Below are 25,269 nucleotides of genomic sequence, written 5' to 3' on the forward strand. Positions count from 1 at the left end.
TAAATTTAATTCTGGGTTCATGCACACATTATGACCGCTTCACTGAGTTGTTAAGACCTGGGGTTAGGGACAATTGACAAAGACGACCCACATATTGTTTTACTGAATTCAAACAGTGAATATTCATAACTACATACTTTGTTGGGTTTTGACTTTAGGCACATTGTGTAAAAACAGTGCCAGACCAAGATGAAGGGTCTGTTAAATGCATCCTCAAAGTTTTTGGGGTGCAGGACTTTGCTCCAACCCTACTCTAATACCTGACTGAGCTAATAAAGGTCCTGATGAGTAGTTGATTAATAGTACCAAATGTGTTTTAGCAGGGCTGGTGCAAAAGCCTGCACAGACAGTAGCTCTCCAGTAGGAGGGTTGGCCACCTCTGATGAACAGAAATGAGCAGGAAATAACAATGAAGCACATTTAAGAACTTAGTTACAGCATTTATTTAGTAAATAATCATGTGTATTGGCAGCATTCATATTCTCATGATTAAAACAATGGGTGTTTTCTTAATTGTCAAAGAAAATGAATATAATTATAACCTGAGACACAGAAAATAACCAACATGTATCACATTAACTTTAAATTCGGTCTTCCCAAAACAGATTTGAACTGAACTATTTTTTAAAAGCTCAAACTGAATTTCAAGTCATTAATAAATTCCTTTAATTCCATCAGTTAAAAACACTTTTTAAATCAAAATATTTCCCTGAAATTGATTCTCAAATGGACAATATTAGGCCCAAATTGATGTTCCATTCCTTATGCCATACCTTAATCTATCTGTAAGTTAACTAAATATTAGAATTTTCAGAATATAGGTATCATGGGTACAATAAAAAACAGTAATGGTTTGTAGGTAATGTAAAATGTAGGTGGCTATTTGAAATGCATGTATATGCGAGGCAATGTATGTGAGGCATAACAACATCTTAAGAGACATTCCCTTTAAATATATATTATGTTGAGTATACGGACGTCTACATTATATTTAAGTTATGGAGATACATTTCAATTGAACTCAATGAAATTCAATTCCATCTTATTGCAACATCTTGAGGACAAAAGAGTCTTAAGCTTCAAGCCTCTATACATTCTAATGCATCCTCAAGTCAGTCTTGATGTCAGGTTGGAGCCCAATTCATTACACAACAGTCAGGAATATATGATATATGATATATGCACAACACATTTATGATCTACTGTATATATGCATTCTTCTTAATTACATTGAGAAAGAAAAGTTGTTGCAGCAAAAAGGCCTAACGAGAATCATTTAGCCAAATGCATGAGTCAGCACAACATTGGTACTTCAAGCTGAAATCTCTAACTGTAAAATATTGGTGCTCTTATATGTAAAAAATAAATATGTAAACAACAGGTAATTTAACCTGAACATGCATGAATCATGTGTCGATTACATTAGATTCAATTTTTTAAAGACGTATGCCGCAACTACAAGACTCAATACAGATGTAGAATCTTAATTTGATTACCCAGTTTCAGGAGAACTTTCCTGCAATGGAGGAAATTGTATTTGAGGTTTAAAAAGGCTTCTGAAGTTTGTAATTTCCACTTTGACATTTCAGACCTGAATTTTCCTTATGAAAACTGTATCCATTCAACAAAACGTCAATTCATTATAATCCACATCCATCCTGTTGTTGCAGGATAATTGTTTGTGCAAACTGGCTCAAGTTAAGATCCTACATCTGTATATGTGGACTCCCCTTCCTCGTACATTTGTAATTTAGCATAGACACTTATCTAGAGCCACTTATTAAAAGTTAATTATAATAAGGGGGCTAAACAACCAACTAAAAAAGACCTATGTTAATGCTATGGCAAAGGTTAATGGCAAATTCCTTACTAAAATAAAAAGTGCTAAATTCTAAGATCATGGGATGTAATAAAGTGCAGATTTCAGTAGCACGGAGTTGAATGATTACAGAGGAAGTGGTACATTACATTATATAGTGTCATAAGACAATGGAGGATCCATCACGAGTGATGAAGTTAGGAGAGAGATAACGTTTAAATAGGGGAGTGTAGAAGACATACATGGGAACAGCAGGGGACTTAGCATCAAGCCCTGTGGGACACCAGTTGATGTAATGAGCATACAGCTCCTCACCAGGGTCCTTTTTAGATTTACAGTTGATGTAGTTTAAAAAAAAAATTGTACATACATCTATGGTTTAAGACAGTTGGTGGCACTCCTATTGGTGACGTGCCATTGACAAATATTTCAAGTCTAAACGAAAAACATGTATTTTTCATTATTGTAACATTAACATTCCCCATATATGATGCATCTTATATGATGAAGTAAAGAGTAGAAAACATACTACAATATCAACCAGGAAATTAAAATTAAAGACCCTATCGTTATTATAACAACAAAAAAGATTCCAGCGTCCACTACCATTTACGACCAATCAAGCTACAGAAAAAGGAGAAACTAGAAATATGACAGACAATTTACAGCAGCCGTCCCCACATTCAACATAAAAACAAATCAACATCAATCGGTGCCTACTCACTTACATGTACAGTGTTCTGAGACTCCACTGGGTCTTACATTAGGTACAGGAGACGTTATTATCATACATTCAATACATAAAAAATGATCAACTCAACAAGTGATGAGAACATTGAAATAACTTGTTAAAAGATTAAAAGAGGAGTAATTCGTCAAAGATTTCTACAGCATGTTGAAAAAAATGTGGAATGTGTACAAAAGAATATAGAGGTAATATATCGGTGCATATGCACAATGTTACAGCCAAGTGTACAACAGCAGATAGATATAAATACAAGTATTTGGTATAGCTTGAAATAAATGTTGATACAATCCACTTGTTTCACTGTGACTCCCCATTGGGACATTTTTCAAATCATCTTCATTGGGAAGGTTAAATAATTTGGCAATAGGCAGTGTAGAGGTTTGAAAAAGTCTCAAGCAAACATAGTGTTTTATAACAGATGACTTTCTAGCATTGTGAGATGTTTCTAATCATGGATATCTGTGAAAGTTCAGCACTTCTGTGGAAATATTGTCTAATTGATAGTAATGAAAGTGGAACACAAGACATTACCGCTGTGAATGGAAAATAACTCATGGTTGGTTACTATGTAGTTAATATTAAGGTGTTTTAAAAAATCTTTAAAATAAATATTAGTGTAAACAGTAAAGCAAAGGAACCCTTGAACCATATAATTATGGAATGCAATTAAATCATGGTACTGCTTTACATTATAGCAACCCATAAACCAACTTGCCAAATTCTTCCCAAAATAATGACTTATATAGCCTTCTGTAAAAATTGTGTATCCAAACCATTTGGGAGACTGACTAAAAATGTCATGGCACAAATTATAGAAAAATTTGGCTGTGTATTGGGGACAGAGTTAGGGTTAATATTTAGTGTCATTTGAAGGTCTACATGGTCCTACAATCAACTTGAGGTTCTTAGTGATTTCCTTTTGAGTTTCTCTCAAAAGCAATTTCCCTTTAAAGTGGTTTCCGCAATGGGACAATAGAGCACAATGGAGCCCCTAGTAATGATTAGAAAGGGGACTAGGTTGCACTTGGTAACATGTACTCGAGTTTGTGATCTAGTTCAGGCACTGTCAATCCTACGTCCTAGAGAGAAAGACAAAAAGACTGTGTGTATCCACTGGCCAACCAAGACTACCACCGAGCTTAGATGACACAAAACAGGGAGGTGAAGGCAGGCGGGGGGGGGGGTGCCGAAAGTGTGCACAGTGTATTCTCTGTCAGAGATGGCAGCCTATCGTCTGGTTCGAAGTGGGACAGAGCTCCTTCACTTATCTACACGTGAGTGCGGAAGTGGTGGGGAAAGGTCAGCGGTTGCCTGCTCCTCAACGGGATGAACCACAGGACTTTCCAGGTGGTGCCAAACACCTCAGCCAGAGTCCGCTGCCAGGATTCCTTTGACCCACCACCAGCCCCGCCTCTGTGAAAGAAAAAGGAAAAATGATGTGCATAAGCATGCAAGTCTGAATGGTCTCTAAAGAGGAAAAACAGAGGTCCCAACACTTGTGGAACACCAAATTCAATGAAATAGTACTGAGATGATTTGTCAACTAGCAGGCTGGACAAATTGTTTCCATCCAGATCAGTAAAACATGAAACTGAAGAGGCTGTCCACAGAGCCCAACAAAGTCTCCAAGTACTAAGAGGATTTTATTGTCCTTTGTATCAAAGGCAGCACAAAGGAGCAAAACCATGGTACTTACATTTTATTTGAGAAGTTAGCCATTTTCTCAATGGTGGTGGTGTCCTGTTAGAGGGTCACACGAGAGGGAAATAGTTTAAACAGTTAACATATTTGAGTAGTTTGCATGATCACAGACTGCCCTGGAACATTTATTTGCATTAATTAACAGGATGTACTTAGCCAGGCAAACCTCTTCAAGTGGAGGCCTTACACACAAAGCGATTCACCAAACAGAAAACACACCAAATACAAATGAGACGTAATTTAAAAAACAACAACTTTCTTTAACTTAGGCAAGTCAATAAGGAACAAATTCTTATTTACAATGATGGTTTACCCCGGCCAAACCCTAACAACGCTGCATTAATGCACCTGCCCACCTGTGCGGATTTCCAAAGGTTTCCAAAGTCAAGATGTTTTCTGAAAAGGACCTTTATCCGTTTAATCAACAATCAAAACAGCTAACTATCACGACTGCGTTTACTGTACATTTGTAACATATTGTTATCATCTTATTCCTGTTAGGTTGCTTTCTCGGTTAATAACAAACAACTGACCAACCTCCTGCCATTGCCCTTCCTCCTTACCATATGTTTTGTTGTATTAAAATAGCCAATAGCTTCTGGTGGCGTACGTCCATACATTGAGACATGGAGGTGTAGGGCTTTGGCCAATCAGCAAATATTTTACTAAGCCTGTTCACAGGTCTGTGCAACAACAAGACGAGTGAGTATTGGACTAACTAGGCCTTCCTAAGCTGCGAGAAGGACCCGTGTTTACCTACAGGGACATTAATGGCTTACCAGTCCAGATGGTTTTACTCAGCTGGGCTCACATTTAAGCTTTTAAGTCTATTGCACCTTGGTGTTGGTTCATTACATCCTGTCAATCCACTCACAGAGGTTAAAGGTGAGGGCTCATCTAGGTCATGACAGCCAAGGACACAGAAAAGTTTACAAACACATCCTAATATTCCAACTACTTCGAGAGCAATAGGTACAAATCTGGTCTGAGTGTGGATACACTAGTCACATAACCAAGGAACAGAACTGAGGCCGAATGGCATACATCATTCAGTAAACAGTGCATAACGTGCTACTTTGACATACAGTGCATTCGGAAAGTATTCAGACCCCTTCACTTTTCCACATTTTGTTACGTTACAGCCTTATTCTAAAACGTATTAAATAGTCCCCCCCCCCTCATCAATGTACACACAATATCCCATAATGACAAAGTGAAAACAGGTTTTTAGAAATGTTTTTTACATAAGTATTCAGACCCTTTGCTATGAGACTCGAAATTGAGCTCAGAGGCATCCTGTTTCCACTGATCATCCTTGAGATGTTACTACAACTTGTGGTAAATTCAATTGATTGGACATGATTTGGAAAGGTACACACCTGTCTATATAAAGGTCCCACAGTTGACAGTGCATGTCAGAGCAAAAACCAAGCCACGAGGTCGAATGAACTGTCCGTAGAGTGCCGAGACAGGATTGTGTCAAGGCACAGATCTGGGGAAGGGCACCAAAACATTTCTGCAGCATTGACGGTCCCCAAGAACACAGTGGCCTCCATCATTCTTATATGGAAGGAGTTTGGAACCACCAACACTCTTCTTAGAGCTGGCTGCCCGGCCAAACTGAGCAATCGGAGGAGAAGGGGGTCAGGGAGATGACCAAGAACCCAATGGTCACTGACAGAGCTCCAGAGTTCCTCTGTGGAGATGGGAGAACTTTCCTGAAGGACAACCATCTCTGCAGCACTCCACCAATCAGGCCTTTATGGTAGAGTGGCCAGGCGGAAGCCACTCCTCAGTAAAAGGCACATGACAGCCTGCTTGGAAAAGGCAGCTAAAGGACTCTTAGAACATGATAAACAACATTTTCTGGTCTGATGAAACCAAGAGAACTCTTTGGCCTGAATGCCAAGCATCACATCAGGAAGAAATCAGGCCCTGCTCATCACCATTACCATCCCTACGGTGAAGCATGGTGGTTGCAGCATCATGCTGTGGGGATGCTTTTCAGCAGCAGGGACTGGGAGACTAGTCAAGATTGAGGGAAAGATGAACGGAGCAAAGTACAGAGAGGTCCTTGATGAAAACCTGCTCCAGAGAGCTCAGGACCTCAGACTGGGGCGAAGGCTCACCTTCCAACAGGAAAACGATCCTAAGCACACAGCCAAGACAATGCATAAGTGTCTTCGGGACAAGTCCCTGAATGTCCTTGAGTGGCCCAGTTAGAGCCCGAACTTGAACCCGATCGAACATCTCTGGAGAGACCTGAAAATAGCTGAGCAGTGACACTCCCCATCCAACCCGACAGAGTTGGTGAGATCTGCAGAGAAGAATGGGAGAAACTCCCCAAATACAGGCGTGCCAAGCTTGTAGCGTCATACCCAAGAAGACTCAAGGCTGTAATTGCTGCCAAAGGTGCTTCAACAAAGTACTGAGTAAAGGGTCTGAATACTAATGTAAATGTGATATTTCTGTTTTTTATATATGCATTTGCAAAAATGTCTAAAAACATGTTTTTGTTTAGTCATTATGGGATATTGTATGTAGATTGATGAGGGGGGATCTAAGTAATCAATTTTAGAATAAGGATGTTACGTAATAAAATGTGGAAAAGGGGAAGGGGTCTGAACACTTTCCGAACACACTGTACAACAACAACTTTGATATTTACTTGACCACAATTTTCTGACCACAATCTGTAATGAGAGACAGGAGAGAGATTTGACTCACTGTCAGGATGCCAGCCAGCTGAGTGTAGAAGAGGCTGCTCATGCCTCCGAACATCACCAGACCCATGATCGCAGACACTCGTATCAGGGCGAGCTCGTGACGCGCAGTAAATGCCTCCTATGAGAGAACCAGAAGAGGCCAAAGTCAACTTCACAGCACCATGCACATACCCCCGTCCACCTTCCATACATTCAGCATACCATCCCCATTCAAATATGAATCATCAAAACATAGACGGGAGAGTACTTTTTATGTGTCTAACAGACAGGGATCTGTGAGAGATTGATACCATACTTTCCAAGGAAATAAGTCACATCTTGACTTAAGACGTAATCAAAAACTCTGACGAAATGCTTCCTTGTGATCCCTTTTACCAAATAGAACCAAGTCATGATTCAAACCATGTAGGGTTCTGTCCAGTGATTCATTCCTTGAATTAATGCTAGTTCGGTGTTGATAAGGCCTCACTTTTCATTCTTGACTTTACCTGGTCCAATGTTGTTAAGGACTGGAAGAAATAGTACTGGCAGAAGTCCAGAGCCAGGGTGAACAAACTGAGGACCTGTGTGTAAAAACAGAGCTGCAAAAAGAGCCAGTGGTTGTCCTCCCCTACACAATTATTGATCCTGCCAGGAGACAAGAGGGAGAAATTATATATTTTACAGGACTGCTCATAGGCCTAGTTACAAGCTAGTCAAATATCAAGCAGATTTTCCTAAGAGGATACACTTTTTTTTAGGCATAAACCGTTCAATTAACTGTCTATTTCTTTTAGCAATGTGGCAAATGGCAATCCTGGGGGTGCTGCTAGAGAAGAGGTGCAGTGTAGGTTCTAAATACTGTACAGGCGGCCCCCTCTCTTGGCCAGTTCGAGGAAAGACAATATCACCATCAGCTCTTTGAATGCTACACAAAATTCGACATTTCCCCCCACAAAGAGCTGCCCTGTATAGCTGAATCTCATAGGGGAGTGATAGAAGTGTCTGAAGCCTTACCATGGACAGTGGTGGTCCATTCTACGTACACAATGGCCACAACGACTGCAGTGGTGGGACCTTTTTGGTCTCATCATGTTGCACTTGCTACACATTTCCCACTGCTCTCGCTCTGAAACAAAGTAACAAAAAAGGTCTCCATGTCACGACTGACCATGTCAAATTATATACTTTTGTCATATAAAAAACCTTATATCAGAGGATCTTCTATCTGTATTCATGACACAGAGGGAGAGGCTGTGGAATGCCACATTACCTGAGTGAGGGATGTGGGGTTCGGTTGGGAGTCTGCCAGGGTCAGCTGTAGAAGCTCTAAAAAGTGCTGCCATACAGAAGGCTGATGCTAAGTAGTAACCTAGGAGTAGAGGAACAGGATGACTATAGCAGTAAAAGTCTTTGATTATTCAGAAATAACTCCTGGTCTGTGGGATTGATACTCACTGACAACCAAGGCCCAGTGGATATGGCCCTCATAGAAATGTGGCAGCAGCACCAACTTGGGGACGAAGAAGGAGTTGTAGAGCCAGATGGCAAACACCACACTCATGCAGAACCAGCCCATGGGGTCCACCACAAAGTGCAGCCGAAGCTTCATGGTTCCTGTGACTTGGGGACACAGAGAGACGAAGTGTCATAACCTTCCCTGGAGAAAAATATATGGATATGCCCATTGGCAGCTTATGATCAGTGTTAATCAATAGGTTAGGTTGCACCTGTGAAGGTCTAACTCAATAAAAATTGAGCTCATAGTCAACTTTATCTCACTTTCTCATACTCGTCTGATTCTTATTGGATGCCTGTGTACATCATGAACCAATGTTGACATGTTAGTGTGCACCCACCCATAAGTCACATTATGACACACACAATAATGTAATACATTCTGATTGTACCTTAACATATTGACACTTTACTAGCTAGCTACATATTTCCTGAAAGTAGACCATGTCATGCATACAAGGTAGACAATAGACACATGAAAAATATATTGATTGCTGGCGAGCTTGTCTGACAGGTAGGTAGGTAGGTAGCTCGCTAGCTAGCTAGCTACGCGCGGGCTTGGTCTTTGTAGATAGCTAGCAGTAACAGATCCAAATGTAGCTAGCAATCACATGACTTTAGTTACTCCACCTACACGTCAAGCTGGGGATATGTATTCCTAAAATTCAGTGGGATACCCCACTTATTAGCACTGTCTTTTTCCAATGAGTCCACCGGTTCAGTTCTTAGTGGGTACTTCCGTGGAGATGCCGCAAATTAAATATTCTGTGACTGTGTTTTGATTTGCTGTCAGAAAGATTAGTCCTGCTGCCACCTACTGGAGGTGCGTTCGAACCTTTTTTGTATAACGTATTTTTTTGTAAGCCAAATAAAATATTATTCTGGTAGTGTTATTTGTATGATTTATCTAATATGTATACATAATTGCAAAAAAATAAATGTAATTGTCCCAGCATGCGATCTGAGGTCAAGGTTAATTTTCCTTACTACTTCCGCTTTACTTAACCGGACGATTTCTTCTTGACAAGGGGTGCCTCTTTTCTCTTTAGAAGTTACGATTACAACATTGTGATATTGGTGATACAATGGCATCACCTAACTCATATAAACTAAGCTGCTCCATACCTGGCCATGAAATGGATGTTAGAGGTCTTGCAGTTGCTTTTTTCCCTGACGGAGCCTTTACGTCTGTTTCCAGAGACCGAACCGGAAGGGTCTGGGTACCAAACTCAAGGTACCGCTATTTAGCTCATGTAGCTTAGCTCAAATGACTATGTTTGTCTTACCATTTTAATGTTGTAAAGATAATCATTTAGCAACCCTTAGCCACACATATATCGATGCCCCTCTCAATATACCATAACCATAATTTCAAGGCAAACCAACAAGTCTACTAAAGCATACTAGCTAGCTAACATAATTAGCGTTGTCATTCACTCAACTGAAATGTGCAACCAAACCACACTATGGTCTGGACGTGTGGTTTCTGATATTCCCCCCCCATTAATAACATTGCCACACAAACTGTACGGGACAAAAACGTGACACAAGCTTTCTAAACTTTAAATGATAATATATGCGCATACGGTTTCTCTAGGCCATATGTCAAGTAGTTGTATAGCTAACAGTAAGCTTTTATATAAAGCTAGTCACTGAAAAAAGCCAGACTGTTCAGAATGACTAGATATGAAACCACATTGTTGCTGTTGTCCTGCTCTGTGTTTTCAATGTAATCCAGTTTAACTTTAAATAGCATATGTTCTGTGTCGCTATTCTCTCTACAGTCCAGACAGGGGTTTCACAGAAATGCATTGTATGACAGGCCATGAGAACTTCGTATCCTGTGTATGCATAATCGCTTCCAGCGACACATATCCTCGGGGACTCATAGCCACAGGTGGAAACGACCACAACATCTGTGTTTTCACACTGGACCAACCACAACCATTGTTCACACTCAAGGGACACAAAAACACAGGTATAGTTGATATACTGTTGATGCAGGTAGCCTAGCAGGTAAGAGCGTGTGGCCAGTATCGAGCCAACTAAGTGAAAAAAATATGTTGATATGCCTTGAACAAGGCACTTAATCCTAATTTTTCCTGTAAGTGCTCTGTATAAGAGCTTCTGCTAAATGACTGAAATGTAAATGTAATTCATCATTGTGGAACAACTAACTCAACTTGACTACTTAAAATACCAACTTGTTTAGAAGTAGAAACTGTCCATGTTATGTATGTCCATAGTGTGTGCACTGTCCTCTGGGAAGTTTGGAACACTACTGAGTGGCTCTTGGGACACCACAGCAAAAGTCTGGCTCAACGAGAAGTGCATGATGACCTTACAGGTAAAGTATCTGAGATTTGTCTATAGTGTTTTTGATCAGGGTCATGTTCAGTAGCAAAACATTTTGCAACATAAACTGAAAATCTATGTTCTAATTGGATAAATCTGAAATAGTTTTCTCCCTGCTAAACACAACCCAGGTGAGTGACCATGGCAAGTTGTGCTCTTTGTATTGTAGGGACACACAGCAGCAGTGTGGGCGGTGGTCATATTACCTGAACAAGGCCTCATGCTGTCTGGATCAGCTGACAAGACCATCAAGCTGTGGAAGGCAGGACGTTGTGAGAAGACGTTTACAGGTGAGAGATTAATGCACCTGTCGTGGAAATTCTACACAGGGACACTCGATGTCAATCTTAAATTAATAATTATTTATTAACAGCAAGCTGGAGAGGTCGCAGTCAAACTTAGATTCATAAAGTACCGGTCTGAAGCGACCTCCGTCAGGGCAGTTCTGTTAGAGATCTCATATACTGCTTACACACACAAGTTATATTTGCATGATATAGCTTATTCATTATTCATCATTAATTCATCACTAACGTTTGGTTCATGCATGTGACCGACCAATACCTCTCAAGGCTTCTTCTCTCCAAGCTGAGACCTTGAAACTGAAATATCCCTTTCCGTTCTCAAAACAATGCTCTGGGCGTACTGCCAAATTGCAGATACTGATAGTGAAGGTTCCTCCCAGGCATGTTCAATCAGGCACTTGCATGAACACAGAAATGTGTTATTAGAAAAGCACAAACATAACATTTTTCATCACACACCCACTACCCACGTTGCCCCCTATAAATATTGTGGCAGTTCTGGGGCCAGACATCACTAAATGTCCTTGTCTATCCCAGGTCATGAGGACTGTGTCAGGGGGCTAGCGGTGGTCAGCGACCTGGAATTCTTGTCCTGTAGCAACGACGCCACTATCAGGAGATGGCTGGTGACTGGAGAATGTGTGCAAGTGTACTACAGCCATACCAACTACATCTACAGCCTGGCCGTTTTCCCCAATGGACAAGGTACAGTATGGACGACTGAACCCTGAGAATCTACTAGTGCCCTGTTTGTGGAACCACTTTGCCCTAGGAAAGTGTGACAATCTGTTGGTGATTCATAGTTTTAGTTATCCGTCCAGGTGTATTGTAATCTACTCCTACTTAAATGTAGTTGTGTATAATTTGTAAACAGAACCTTTTGTATTGTTATTGGCCGCTTGTCTTTAAAAAATAAATCATAGTCGAAAAGAACTCCTGCACACAAAATACACTGCTCAAAAAAATAAAGGGAACACTAAAATAACACATCCTAGATCTGAATGAATGAAATATTCTTATTAAATACTTTTTTCTTTACATAGTTGAATGTGCTGACAACAAAATCACACACACATTTTCAATGGAAATTAAATTTATCAACCCATGGAGGACTGGATTTGGAGTGACACTCAAAATTAAAGTGGAAAACCACACTACAGGCTGATCCAACTTTGATGTAATATCCTTAAAACAAGTCCAAATGAGGCTCAGTAGTGTGTGTGGCCTCCACGTGCCTGTATGACCTCCCTACAACGCCTGGGCATGCTCCTGATGAGGTGGCGGATGGTCTCCTGAGGGATCTCCTCCCAGACCTGGACTAAAGTATCCGCCAACTCCTGGACAGTCTGTGGTGCAACGTGGCATTGGTGGATGGAGCGAGACATGATGTCCCAGATGTGCTCAATTGGATTCAGGTTTGGGGAACGGGCGGGCCAGTCCATAGCATCAATGCCTTCCTCTTGCAGGAACTGCTGACACACTCCAGCCAAATTAGGTCTAGCATTGTCTTGCATTAGGAGGAACCCAGGGCCAACCGCACCAGCATATGGTCTCACAAGGGGTCTGAGGATCTCATCTCGGTACCTATTGGCAGTCAGGCTACCTCTGGCGAGCACATGGAGGGTTGTGCGGCCCCCCAAATAAATGCCACCCCACACCATGACTGACCCACCGGTCATGCTGGAGGATGTTGCAGGCAGCAGAACGTTCTCCACGGTGTCTCCAGACTCTGTCACGTGCTCAGTGTGAACCTGCTTTCATCTGTGAAGAGCACAGGGCGCCAGTGGCGAAATTGCCAATCTTCTCTGGCAAATGCCAAACGTCCTGCACGGTGTTGGGCTGCAAGCACAACCCCCACCTGTGGACGTCGGGCCCTCATACCACCCTCATGGAATCTGTTTCTGACCGTTTGAGCAGACACATGCACATTTGTGGCCTGCTGGAGGTAATTTTGCAGGGCTCTGGCAGTGCTCCTCCTTGCACAAAGGCGGAGGTAGCGGTCCTGCTGCTGGGTTGTTGCCCTCCTACGGCCTCCTCCACGTCTCCTGATGTACTGGCCTGTCTCCTGGTAGCGTCTCCATGCTCTGGACACTACGCTGACAGACACAGCAAACCTTCTTGCCACAGCTCGCATTGATGTGTCATCCTGGATGAGCTGCACTACCTGAGCCACTTGTGTGTGTTGTAGACTCCGTCTCCGGCTACCACTAGAGTGAAAGCACCGCCAGCATTCAAAAGGGACCAAAACATCAGCCAGGAAGCATAGGAACTGAGAAGTGGTCTGTGGTCACCACCTGCAGAACTTTATTAGGGGTGTCTTGCTAATTGTCTATAATTTCCACCTGTTGTCTGTTCCATTTGCACAACCGCATGTGAAATGTATTGTCAATCAGTGTTGCTTCCTAAGTGGACAGTTTGATTTCACAGAAGTGTGATTCACTTGGAGTTACATTGTGTTTGTTTAAGTGTTCCCTTTATTTTTTGAGCAGTGTATTATCTCTGCACATTTACCGTGTTGATGATTCCGTCAGACATTTTTCTAGACAATTGGTTGGTGCTCTCCTCCCTTCTCAGATTTCGTAAGCACAGGAGAGGACCGGACCTTGAGGATATGGAAGCAGGGCGACTGCCAACAGACCATCCGTCTCCCAGCCCAGTCCGTGTGGTGCTGTTGCATCCTGCCTAACGGGGATATAGCTGTGGGCGCCAGGTAAACCCCACTGTCTATTTATTTTGTGGCATATGGGCACCAATACTGCCTCCACCGAAATGGTAAACCTAATACAATAATCTTCTCTGTGGTGTATGAGATCGATATTTCTGATATGACCTTGCTTTTGTGTCACCGGTCGTATTATTTGCCTTACAGTGACGGCCTCATCCGAGTGTTCACTGAGGTGGAAGATCGTATGGCTAGTCCCCAAGACCTCCAGGCCTTCGAGGATGAGCTCTCCAAGACCACCATCGACCCCAAGACAGGGGACCTGGGGGACATCAAGATGGAGGATCTTCCAGGAAGGGAGCACCTCGAGGAGCCTGGTAAATTAATTTGTATCTGCATGTTCTATTATATTATTCCATTCCATTATATACAGTGAGCTCCAATGGTATTGGGACAGTGACAAATGTGTTCTTGTTTTGGCTCTGTACATTGAAATGATACAATGACAATGAGGTTGAAGTGCAGACTGTCAGCTTTAATTTCATCCACATCAGGTTAACTGTTTAGAAATTACAGCACTTTTTGTACATAGTCCTCCCAATATTGGGACAAATTCACCTGTGTATTAAAGTAGTTCAACGTTTAGTATTTGGTCCCATATTCCTAACATGCAATGATTACATCAAGATTGTGACTCTACAAACTTGTTGGCTGCATTAGCTGTTTGTTTTGGTTGTTTCAGATTATTTTGTGAAATGAATGGTAAATAATGTATTGTGATGTTGTAGTCACTGTTATTGTGAATAAGGATCTAATATTTTTTTTAAACACTAATACATTAATGTGGATGCTACCATGATTATGGATAGTCCTGAATGAATTGTGAATAATGATGAGTGAGAAAGTTACAGATGCACAAAGATCATACCCCCAAGACATGCTAACGTCTCAGCATTACAATAACGGGGCAGGTTAGCATTTTATATCATACCCCCACGACATGCTAACCTCTCGCCATTACAATAATAGAGGAGGGTAGCATTTTTTTTGGGGGGGGGGGGTTATGATATTTGTGCCAAATCCAAAGTTCTGGAGTACAGAGCCATAACAAAAACCAAATGTGTCACTGTCCCAATTCTTTGAGCTCCATGAACTAGAGGTCGACCAATTATGATTTTTCAACGCCGATACCGATTATTGGAGGACCAAAACGCCGATACCAATTAATCGGCCAATTTTTATATTTTTTATATTTAAAACATTTTATTTGTAATAATGACAATTACAACAATACTGAATGAACACTTATTTTAACTTAATATAATACATCAATAAAATCAATTTAGCCTCAAGTAAATAATGAAACATGTTCAATTTGGTTTAATGCAAAAACAAAGTGTTGGAGAAAGTAAAAGTGCAATATGTGCTATGTAAGAAAGCTAACGTTTCAGTTCCTTGCTGAGAACATATGAAAGCTGGTGGTTCCTTTTAACACAATTCTTCAATATTCCCAGGTAAGAAGTTTTAGGTTGTAGTTATTATAGAAATTGTAGGACTATTTCCCTCTATACAATTTGTATTTCATTAACCTTTGACTATTGGATGTTCTTATAGGCACTTTAGTATTGCCAGTGTAACAGTATAGCTTCCGTCCCTCTCCTCGCTCCTCCCTGGGCTCGAACCAGGAACACAACAACAACAGCCACTCTCGAAGCAGTGCTAACTAGCTAGCCATTTCACTTCGGTTACACCAGCCTCATCTCGGGAGTTGATAGGCTTGAAGTCATAAACAGCGCAATGCTTGACGCACAACGAAGAGCTGCTGGCAAATGGCACGAAAGTGCTGTTTGAATGAATGTTTACGCGCCTGCTTCTGCCGATCACTGCTCAGTCAGATACTTAGATACTTGTATGCGTGTATGATCAGTCAGATTATACGCAACGCAGGACACACTAGATAATATCTAGTAATATCATCAACCATGTGTAGTTAACTAGTGATTATGATTGATTGTTTTTTTAAAGATAAGTTTAATGCTAGCTAGCAACTTACTTTGGCTTACTGCATTCGCGTTACAGGCAGTCTCCTTGTGGAGTGCAACAAGAGGCAGGTCGTTATTGTGTTGGACTAGTTAACTGTAAGGTTGCAAGATTGGCTCCCCTGAGCTGACAAGGTGAGAATCTGTTGTTCTGCCCCTGAAGGAGGCAGTTAAGGCCGTCATTGAAAATAAGAATGTGTTCTTAACTGACTTGCATAGTTAAATAAAGATTAAATAAAGGTGTAAAAAAAAATAATAATCAGCAAAATCGGTGTCCAAAAATACTGATTTCCAATTGTTATGAAAACTTGAAATTGGCCCTAATTAATCGGCCGTTCCGATTAATCGGTCGACCTCTACAATGTACAGTCATGGCCAAAGGTTTTGAGAATGAAACAAATATTTATTTTCAAAGTTTGCATCAGTGTCTTTAGATATTTGTCAAATTTAGTTACTATGGAATACTGAATTATGAAATTTTTGTAATTATACGTGTCGAAGGCTTTTATTGACAATTACATGAAGTTGATGCAAAGAGTCAATATTTGCAGTGTTGACCTTTTTCTTTTCAAGAACTCTGCAATCCTCACTGGCATGCTGTCAATTAACTTCTGGGCCACATCCTGACTGATGGCAGCCCATTCTTGCATAATCAATGCTTGGAGTTTGTCCGAATTTATAGGTTTTTGTTTGTACACCTGCCTCTTGAGGATTGACTACAAGTTCTCAATGGGATTACGGTCTGGGGAGTTTCCTGGCCATGGACCCAAATATCGATGTTTTGTTCCCCGAGCCACTTAATTATTTATCACTTTTGCCTTATAGCAAGGTGCTCCATCATGCTGGAAAAGGCATTGTTCATCACCAAACTGTTCTTGGATGATTGGGAGAAGATGCTCTCGGAGGATGTGTTGGTACCATTCTTTATTCATGGCTCTGTCTTAGGCAAAATCGTGAGTGAGCCCACTCCCTTGGCTGAGAAGCAACCCCACACATGAATGGTCTTAGGATGCTTTACTGTTGCCATGACACGGGACCGATGGTAGCGCTCACCTTCTCTTCTCCGGACAAGCTTTTTTCTGGATGCCCCAAACAATTGGAAAGGGGATTCATCAGAGAAAATGACTTTGCCGCAGTCCAATCCCTGTACCTTTTGCAGAATATTACTCTGTCCCTGATGTTTTTCCTGGAGAGAAGTGGCTTCTTTGCTGCCCTTCTTGACACCAAGCCATCCTCAAAGTTTTCGCCTCACTGTGTGTGCAGATGCACTCACGCCTGCCTGCTGCCATTCCTGAGCAAGCTCTGTACTGGTGGTGCCCCGATCCCGCAGCTGAATCAACTTTAGGAGATGGTCCTGGCGCTTGCTGGACTTTATTGAGCGCCTTCTTCACAAGAATTGAACCGCTCTCCTTGAAGTTCTTGATGATGCGACACATGGTTGATTTAGGTGCAATCTTACTGTCAGCACTATCCTTGCCTGTGAAGCCCTTTATGTTTAAAGCAATGATGATGGTACGTGTTTCCTTACAGGTAACCATGGTTGACAGAGGAAGAATCATTATTCCAAGCACCACCCTCCTTTTGAAGCTTCCAGTCTGTAATTCGAACTCAATCAGCATGACAGACTGATCTCCAGCCTTGTCCTCGTCAACACTCACACTTGTGTTAACGAAAGAATCACTGACATGATGTCAGCTTTTGTGGCCGGGCTGAAATGCAGTGGAAATGTTTTTGGGGGATTCAGTTCATTTGCATAGCGAAGAGGGACTTTGCATTTAATTGCAATTCATCTGGTCACTATTCATAACATTCTGGAGTATTTGCAAATTGCCATCATACAAACTGAGGCAGACTTTGTGAAAATTTATATTTTTGTCATTCTCAACTTTTGGCCACGACTGTATGTATTAATATTTACAGTCTGGTCCAAAATTATTGGCACCGTTGATAAAGATAAGCAAAAAATATTGAATTAAATAATACAAATAGCTACAGTGCCTTCAGAAAGTATTCACCCCATTTTACTTTTTTCACATTTTGTTGAGTTACAGCAAAGAGCCTGAATACATTTTTTTTGCCTAAATAAGTCCAGGAGTAAAAATGTCATGGACTCACTTTGTCTGCAATAGTGTTTAACATGATTGTTCAATGACTACCTCATCTCTGTATCCACACATACAATTATCTCTAAGGTCCTTCAGTCGAGCAGTGAATTTCAAACACAGAAACCCTGACAAAGACCAGGGAGGTTTTCCAATGCCTCGCAAAGAAGGGCACCTATTGGTAGATTTTTATTTATTTATTAATACCTGACATTGAATATCCCTTTGATCATGGTGAAGTTATTAATTAGACTTTGGATGGTGTATCAATACACCCAGTCATAACAAAGATACAAGCGTTTTTCCTAACTCAGTTGCCGAAGAGGAAGGAAACCGCTTCGGGATTTCACTTTAAAACAGTTCCAGGGTTTAATGTGATAGGAGAAAACCGAGGATAGAACAACGTTAGTTAATTCACAATACTAACCTAATTGGCAGTGAAAAGGAACCCTGTACAAAAATAAATATTCCAAAACATGCATCAAGGCACTAAAGTAACACTGAAAAATTTGGCAATTAAATTTTTGTGCTGAATAGAAAGTGTTGTGTTAGATTTGATTTGCCCCAAACATATTACTGAGTACCACTCAAGCATACCACTTTCAAGCATAGTGGTGGCTGCATCATGTTATGTGTATGCTTGTAATCATTAAGGACTGGAGTTTTTCAGGATTAAAAAAATAAATGGAATGGAGCTAAGCACAGGCAAAAACACAAGGCCAAACATACACTGGAGTTGCTTACCAAGAAGACAGTGAATATTCCTGAGTGACCGAGAAAATTCTTGACTGAAATCTACTTAAATCTATGGCAAGACTGAAAAATGGTTGTCTAGCAATGATCAACAACCAATTTGAAAGAGCTTGAAGCATTTTTAAAAGAATGGGCAAATGTTGCACAATCCATGTGTGGAAAGCTCTTAAAGACTTACCCAGAAAGACTCAGCTGCAATTGCTGCCAAAGGTGCTTCTACAAAGTATTGACTCAGTGGTGTAAATAGTTTATTTTATGCATTTAATTTGCAAACATTTCTAAAACTATATTTTGGGGTATTGTGTGTAGATGGGTGAGGAAATAATATTGACACATATACCAATACGGTGAATGAGTTTATCAGGATGTGCATAGATGTTTTACCTACTGTGACTATTAAAACCCACCCCAACCAGAAGTTGTGGATGTATGGGAGCATTTGCGCAAAACTACAGTGTAGTTATTCCCTCCACAAAGCATCAAGCAGGCTAAACGTCGGTATAGGGCCAAAGTTAAGTCCCAGTTCAACGACTCAAGACACAAGACAGATGTGGCAGGGTCTACAGACGATCAGATTATAAAAGGACAGCCAGCCACATCGCGGACACCGATGTCTTGCTTCCAGACAGGCTGAACACCTTCTTCGCTTGCTTTCTGGAGTTCTATTTTCATGTCATCAAACTAACGTAAGAGCCTATGCCTGGAGTTTTCAAAACGGCATTGGCACTTGGATTGGAACCTGCGCTATGGTCAGATGGCATACAGCTCTTTGGCCACACACCAGTGGTGGGCTTTGCATCGAAAAATATGCATAAGCAGATAAGAACCCCATTCCTACTGTGACATACGGTGCTGGATCTTTGAATGTATGGGGTTATTTTGCTTCCACTGGTCCTGGGGCCCTTGTTAAGGTCAACATCATCATGAACTTTACCCAGTACCAGGAGAGTTTTGACAAAAACCTGGTTGCCTCTGCCAGGAGGCTGTAACTGGGCCGCAAGTGGATCTTCCAGCAAGACAATAATACCAAGCACACAACAAAATCCACAAAGAAATGGTTCATTGACCACAATATCAACATTTTGCCATGGCAATCTCAGTCTTCTGACTTAAACCCCATTTGAAAACCTGTGGTAGTCTATAAGTGCAGATGAAGGATATCAAGGATCTGGAAAGATTTTGTATGGAGGAATGGTGTAAGATCCTTGCCAATCTCATTATTGTTATCCTTGCAAGGTGATGTATTGAAAACAGGGGTGCCAATAATTTGACCCCTGTCTTTTTGAGAAAAAAGTAAACACTCTTTTGCTGAGCAACTGAATGAGTATAAAATGTCATTTTCACCCCCCCCCCCCCCCAAAATGCATACAATATACTCAGTATTTGTATTTCATTTATAGTATATTTTGCTTTCCTTTATTGGGGGTGCCAATAACTTTGGACCTGACTGTATATATTCAATTAATATAAACTATAAAGACATTACATGCACAGAATCACTCTTTGGATATTATAGTTTTTTGCACCTACAGTCCATGGTCACTGACATCTTACTTGAATGATCAACTTTTTTGACCAATCGTCGAGCTTTAGTAAAACCTGCACAACTAAAAACCACAGATGCACATGAAAGTGGAGTAATTCAGATAACATCCTTGTTGTATTGTAATGCAGAGAGTATGATTACACATTAAGATGCCTGTTTGTCTCTCCCAGGGAACCGGGACGGCCAGACACGGCTTATCAAAGAGGGCCAGAACGTGGAGGCGTACCAGTGGAGCGTGGCTGACAGCCGCTGGATGAAGATTGGAGATGTGGTGGGAGGGTCCAACCAGCAGACCTCCAAGAAAGTCAACTATGAGGGGAAGGTGAGGTGCACCCCAACGTTGGGTGAATGGTGATAACGATAGATCATTTTCCTCAGAGGGAAATGATTGTACACTGTGCTAATATAAAATCAATGTCCAAAGTACAGACGCAAGGCACATTATTCACAAGTGATTTCATCTACACTTAACTGAAGCGAGCTGTCACACAGTGAATCTCTCAACACAGGTCCAAGCCATCTTCTGAATGATTTTCCAGGAGTACGACTTTGTCTTCACTATCGACATCAACGAGGGAGGCCCGTCCATGAAGCTGCCCTACAATGTGACAGACGACCCCTGGCTGACAGCCCACAACTTCCTGCAGAAGAACGAGCTCAGCCCCATGTTCCTGGACCAGGTGGCCAACTTCATCATCGAAAACACCAAAGGACACACCTTGGGAGCCGCCGCGCCCAGCGCTGCTGACCCATTCACTGGTAGGGCCACTGAACCATCTTCATATTATATATTGGCTGCTACATTTTTAGATTCTTAACACACACCGGCCCAGCCTAGTAGTATCAACCCATTCACTGGTAGGGCCGACTGGCCATTTTCAGTCTATAGGGTGATTGTTCCCTTTTCTAACACACAGTGATCAAAGTTACCGTAATATTTGAAATAGACAGGTCATGGAAATTCAAATTGAGTTTAGAATACCACACAAACTATTTTCACCCTGCTTTTATCATGTTCACCATTAGGCTCAGGCCGATACATTCCTGGAGCTGCTGACAACAGAGCAGGCTTTGGGGCTGACCCCTTCACAGGTAAATAAACACAAATATACTTTTCTTGTACATTTCAGTTTGAGGACATGCTGTTCTAATACATTTATTATGACGTTTTCCCCAGGCACTGGGCGGTACATCCCAGGATCGGGGACTCCTACAGGGGCTCCGGTGGGCGTGGCAGACCCCTTCACAGGTTAGTCACTATAGCAACTCCTTCAACGTCAAGGGTTTAATCGGAGGTTGCATTAACACTCAAATGTGTTTTTACCCCAAAAATGACATGTAAAAGACAACCCAATATCACTGCTAAAGGGGTAGGTCTAACACTTCTACCCCCCTCTTGTTTTCCCAGGTGAGGGTGCCTACTCCTCGGCTGCTTCGAGGCAGACCTCCACAAACATCTACTTTCCAAAAACGGATGGTGTGACCTTTGAGCAGGCTAACGCCACACAGATAATGGGTAACCACTGAACAAAACCTGATTTTTTTTTTGTTGATACTTTACAAGCAGTAATAATCAGTGTCTACTTATCCAGCGTACAAGACTGATCAACCAGCACTGTCGCTGAACTGAAATAATGTGGATAGCCATATGCAAACCTTACTACAGTAAATACATACTGGGTATTATAAAGTGTCTGTTTCATTCTCAATGGCATCTCTTTATAATAACTTTGCCTTTTCACCAGCCAAGCTGAAGGAGCTGAATGGTGGGGCCCCTGGGGAATACAGGCTGTCTGATGAGGTCCTGGAGAGCCTGGAGAAACTGCTGGTGTCTGTCTGTAACCCCTGCGCCACAGAGCAGCCCACCACAGAGCAGATCAGCCTGCTCTGGAAGACCTCCCACTGGCCAGAAGGTAGGCTAACGCACATCTTGGGCAGGATTTGTGGTTACCCCACTAGACCAGTACAGAGGTGGGCAATTCTGATCCTGGCGAGCCGCAATGTGTGCAGGCTTTTGCTTCCAATCACTAGCAAACTGATTTATAGTGAACAAAAATATAAACACAACATGTAAAGTGTTGGTGCCATGTTTCATGAGCTTAAATAAAAGATCCCAGAAATGTTCCATTTGCACAAAAATATTATTTCTCTAAAATGTTGTGTACCAATGTGTTTACATCCCTGTTAGTGAGCACTTCTCCTTTGCCAAGATAATCCATCCACCTGACAGGTGTGGTATATCAAGAAGCTCATTTAACTGCATGATCATTACACGGGTGCACCTTGTGCGGGGGACAATAAAAGTCCACTTAAATGTGCAGTTTTGTCACACAAAACAATGCCACAGATGTCTCAAGTTGAGGGAGTGTGCAATTGACATACTGACTGCAGGAATGTCCACCAGAGCTGTTGCCAGAGAATTTAATGTTAATTTCTCTACCATAAGCCACCTCAAATGTAATTTTTGGCAGTATGTCCAACCGCGGACCACACCAGCCCAGGACCTACAGATCCATCCTTTTCACCTGCGGGATCATCTGAGACGAGCCACCAGGAAAGCTGATGAAACTGTGGGTTTGCACAACCGAAGAATTACTGCACAAACTGTCAGAAACCGTCTCAGGGAAGCTCATCTGCATGCTCGTCGTCCTCACCAAGGTCTTGACCTGACTGTAGTTCGGCTTCAGTGGGCAAATGCTTACCTTCGATGGCCACTGGCATGCTGGAGAAGTGTACTCTTCGTGGATGAATCCCAGTTTCAACTGTAGTAATTGTGACAGGGTAGGAACCAAAATATTGACAAGTGTTTCCAATAGGTCCCTATAATCTTTGGGTATATCTTAGAACTTCATGTAGTTAACATATTCTTGCTTTGCACATTTGATTTCGAAGATACTGTTGCGCAAAAAACAAGCAGATGTAGGTCTATACCATCACTTGTATTATCAGACTGTATAGCTACAGGCTCTGTTGCAGCTGGCCGTGACCGGGAGACACATAGGGCAGCACACAATTGGCCCAGCTTCGTCCGGGTTAGGGGAGGGTTTGGCTGGCAGAGATGTCCTTGTCCCATCGCGCACTAGCGACTCCTATGGCGGGGCGTGTGCAGTGCACGCCGACACTGTCGCCGGGTGTACAGTGTTTCCTCCGACACATTGGTGCGGCTGGCATCCGGGTTAAAAGTGGGCATTGTGTCAAGAAGCAGTGCAGCTTGGTTGGGTTGCGTTTCGGAGGAAGCACAGCTCTCGACCTTCGCGTCTCCCGAGTTCGTACGTGAGTTGCAGCTATGAGACAAGGCTGTAACTACCAATTGGATACCACGAATGTGGGGAGAAAAAGGGGTTAAAAAAACTGATAGTTTAATTATGGAACGCTAGTGGATTTATGTGCAGCATTGACCATGCAGCGCTCTTGCCCAGTCATGTGAAGTCTGTAGATTAGAGCCTATTGAATTCATTTCAATTGACTGATTTCCTTATTTGAACTGTAACTCAGTAAAAATCTTTTATAATTGTTGCATGTTGCGTTTATATTGTTGTTCAGTATAGATAGTCAAGCAATTATGGTCAGGTGTGTTGGAGTGGACTGCAAGCCCCCAGCACTGGTATTGCCCACTCTTGCACTTTACCCTCTGAAGTCCTGATAAGCATTTTATTGTTTTTAGAATAAAAGGCCCTTATTGGCCTTTTCAAGTATGTGAAACCTTTGCACATTACAATAATTGAACATATGGTAATGTACCATTTTCATTGAGCTGTGATCACTTGTTCTCTCCTGTCCTGCAGACATAGTCTTCCCTGTCCTGGACATCCTGCGTTTGGCGGTGCGCCACCCGCAGGTCAACGACAGCCTGTGCGGTGGCGACGCGGATGATGGCGTAGCGCTCTGCAACCACCTGCTGAGCCTGATGAAGCCTCAGGGTCGGCCAGCCAATCAGATGCTGGCATTGCGGACACTGTGCAACTGCTTCAGTGGCTGGCGAGGCCGGGCCCTCCTATTGGCCCAACGGGAGGCTGTCCTGTCCCACGCCGCCGACCTCTGCTCTGTTTGCAACAAGAACATTCACATCGCCCTCGCGACTCTCGTTCTCAACTACGCTGGCTCACTCCACGGCCAGCCCGACCTGGAGGCCAAGGCCCAGTGCCTGTCGGTGGCCAGCGCGGCACTGGAGTCGGTGCAGGACAAGGAGGCAGTGTTCAGGCTCCTGGTGGCTCTGGGGACCACAGTGGCCTCTGACCAGACAGCCCAGGACCTGGCCAAGTCACTGGGGGTCATGTCACAGATCGCCAAGTACACCTCGGTCACCGACCCGGCCAAGGTCGGCGAGTGCTGCCAGCTGGTTTTAAAAGAACTGCAGTGATCTGATTTCCTGTGACTTAAAACACACGGGTTTCCCCTTTTCCTCTCCTTATATTATTACTAGTCTCTGTTCAAGTGTTTAATTGACTTTTGAGACTAATGGATTGCATGTGCTGCAATAAACATATGTACAAATTGGATCTTTCATGAAGCCTGACTTGTCTTTATTAATTATAAATGGAGTTGGTGAGAAAGTAAAAATAGTGAAATGAGGCACATTTCTAATGCTTTGAAACTGTCCATGTCATGTATATGCACAGTGTGTACTCTGTCCTCTGACGTTTGGAACACTACTTACTGGGTTATGTTCAGTAGGGCTCACTGTAGCAAAACCTTTTAGATAAGTTTAAACTTTCTCCCTACTGAACACAACCCAGGTGAGTGACCATGGCAAGTTGTGCTCTTTGTATTGTAGGGACACACAGCAGCAGTGTGGGCGGTGGTCATATTACCTGAACAAGGCCTCATGCTGTCTGGATCAGCTGACAAGACCATATGGAATCCTGGATGTTTACAGGTGAAAGAAATCACCCACTAACCATAGTGACCTTTATAAATATTGTGGCAGTTCTGGGGCCAGATATCACTGAATATCTTTGTTAGAGACACATATCATACCCCCAAGACATGCTAACCATTACAATAACGGGAGGTTAG

General features: G+C 42.2%; 2 protein-coding genes across 2 annotated transcripts; one reads left to right on the forward strand and one right to left on the reverse strand.

Moving 5' to 3' along the window:
- Positions 1-419: 419 nt before the first annotated feature.
- Positions 420-9,268, reverse strand: LOC124008118 (palmitoyltransferase ZDHHC21-like). Its single transcript, XM_046319115.1, has 8 exons — positions 9,126-9,268; positions 8,432-8,596; positions 8,247-8,345; positions 7,991-8,102; positions 7,483-7,621; positions 6,996-7,112; positions 4,264-4,307; positions 420-3,980 (listed from the first exon to the last, which is right to left on the reverse strand). Exons 2-8 carry the CDS (start codon positions 8,583-8,585, stop codon positions 3,836-3,838), a joined length of 810 nt encoding a protein of 269 aa, XP_046175071.1. The 5' UTR covers positions 8,586-8,596; positions 9,126-9,268; the 3' UTR covers positions 420-3,835.
- Positions 9,269-9,475: 207 nt separating this feature from the next.
- Positions 9,476-24,759, forward strand: LOC124008119 (phospholipase A-2-activating protein-like). Its single transcript, XM_046319116.1, has 14 exons — positions 9,476-9,725; positions 10,276-10,469; positions 10,738-10,838; positions 11,016-11,136; positions 11,689-11,856; positions 13,726-13,861; positions 14,021-14,190; positions 20,424-20,575; positions 20,793-21,012; positions 21,280-21,345; positions 21,431-21,502; positions 21,662-21,769; positions 21,999-22,166; positions 24,039-24,759. The coding sequence occupies exons 1-14, from the start codon at positions 9,577-9,579 to the stop codon at positions 24,611-24,613; spliced, it is 2,400 nt and encodes a 799-aa protein (XP_046175072.1). The 5' UTR covers positions 9,476-9,576; the 3' UTR covers positions 24,614-24,759.
- The last annotated feature ends 510 nt before the right edge of the window (positions 24,760-25,269 follow it).

The sequence above is a fragment of the Oncorhynchus gorbuscha genome, linkage group LG21 (genome assembly GCF_021184085.1).
Source record: "Oncorhynchus gorbuscha isolate QuinsamMale2020 ecotype Even-year linkage group LG21, OgorEven_v1.0, whole genome shotgun sequence".
Lineage (NCBI taxonomy): Eukaryota > Metazoa > Chordata > Actinopteri > Salmoniformes > Salmonidae > Oncorhynchus > Oncorhynchus gorbuscha.

Bases quoted from the DNA above. Each gene is read 5' to 3' on its own strand.
- LOC124008118 (XM_046319115.1), bottom strand. From the start codon at position 8,585: ATGAAGCTTCGGCTGCACTTTGTGGTGGACCCCATGGGCTGGTTCTGC. The intron at 8,103-8,246 runs GTAATGTGGCAT...ACTTTGTTTCAG, and splicing joins ACCCCACATCCCTCACTCAG to AGCGAGAGCAGTGGGAAATG. The intron at 4,308-6,995 runs GTGAGTCAAATC...ACCCTCTAACAG, and splicing joins AGCTGGCTGGCATCCTGACA to GACACCACCACCATTGAGAA.
- LOC124008119 (XM_046319116.1), top strand. From the start codon at position 9,577: ATGGCATCACCTAACTCATATAAACTAAGCTGCTCCATACCTGGCCAT. The intron at 11,857-13,725 runs GTACAGTATGGA...CTCCCTTCTCAG, and splicing joins CGTTTTCCCCAATGGACAAG to ATTTCGTAAGCACAGGAGAG. The intron at 21,346-21,430 runs GTAAATAAACAC...CGTTTTCCCCAG, and splicing joins TGGGGCTGACCCCTTCACAG to GCACTGGGCGGTACATCCCA.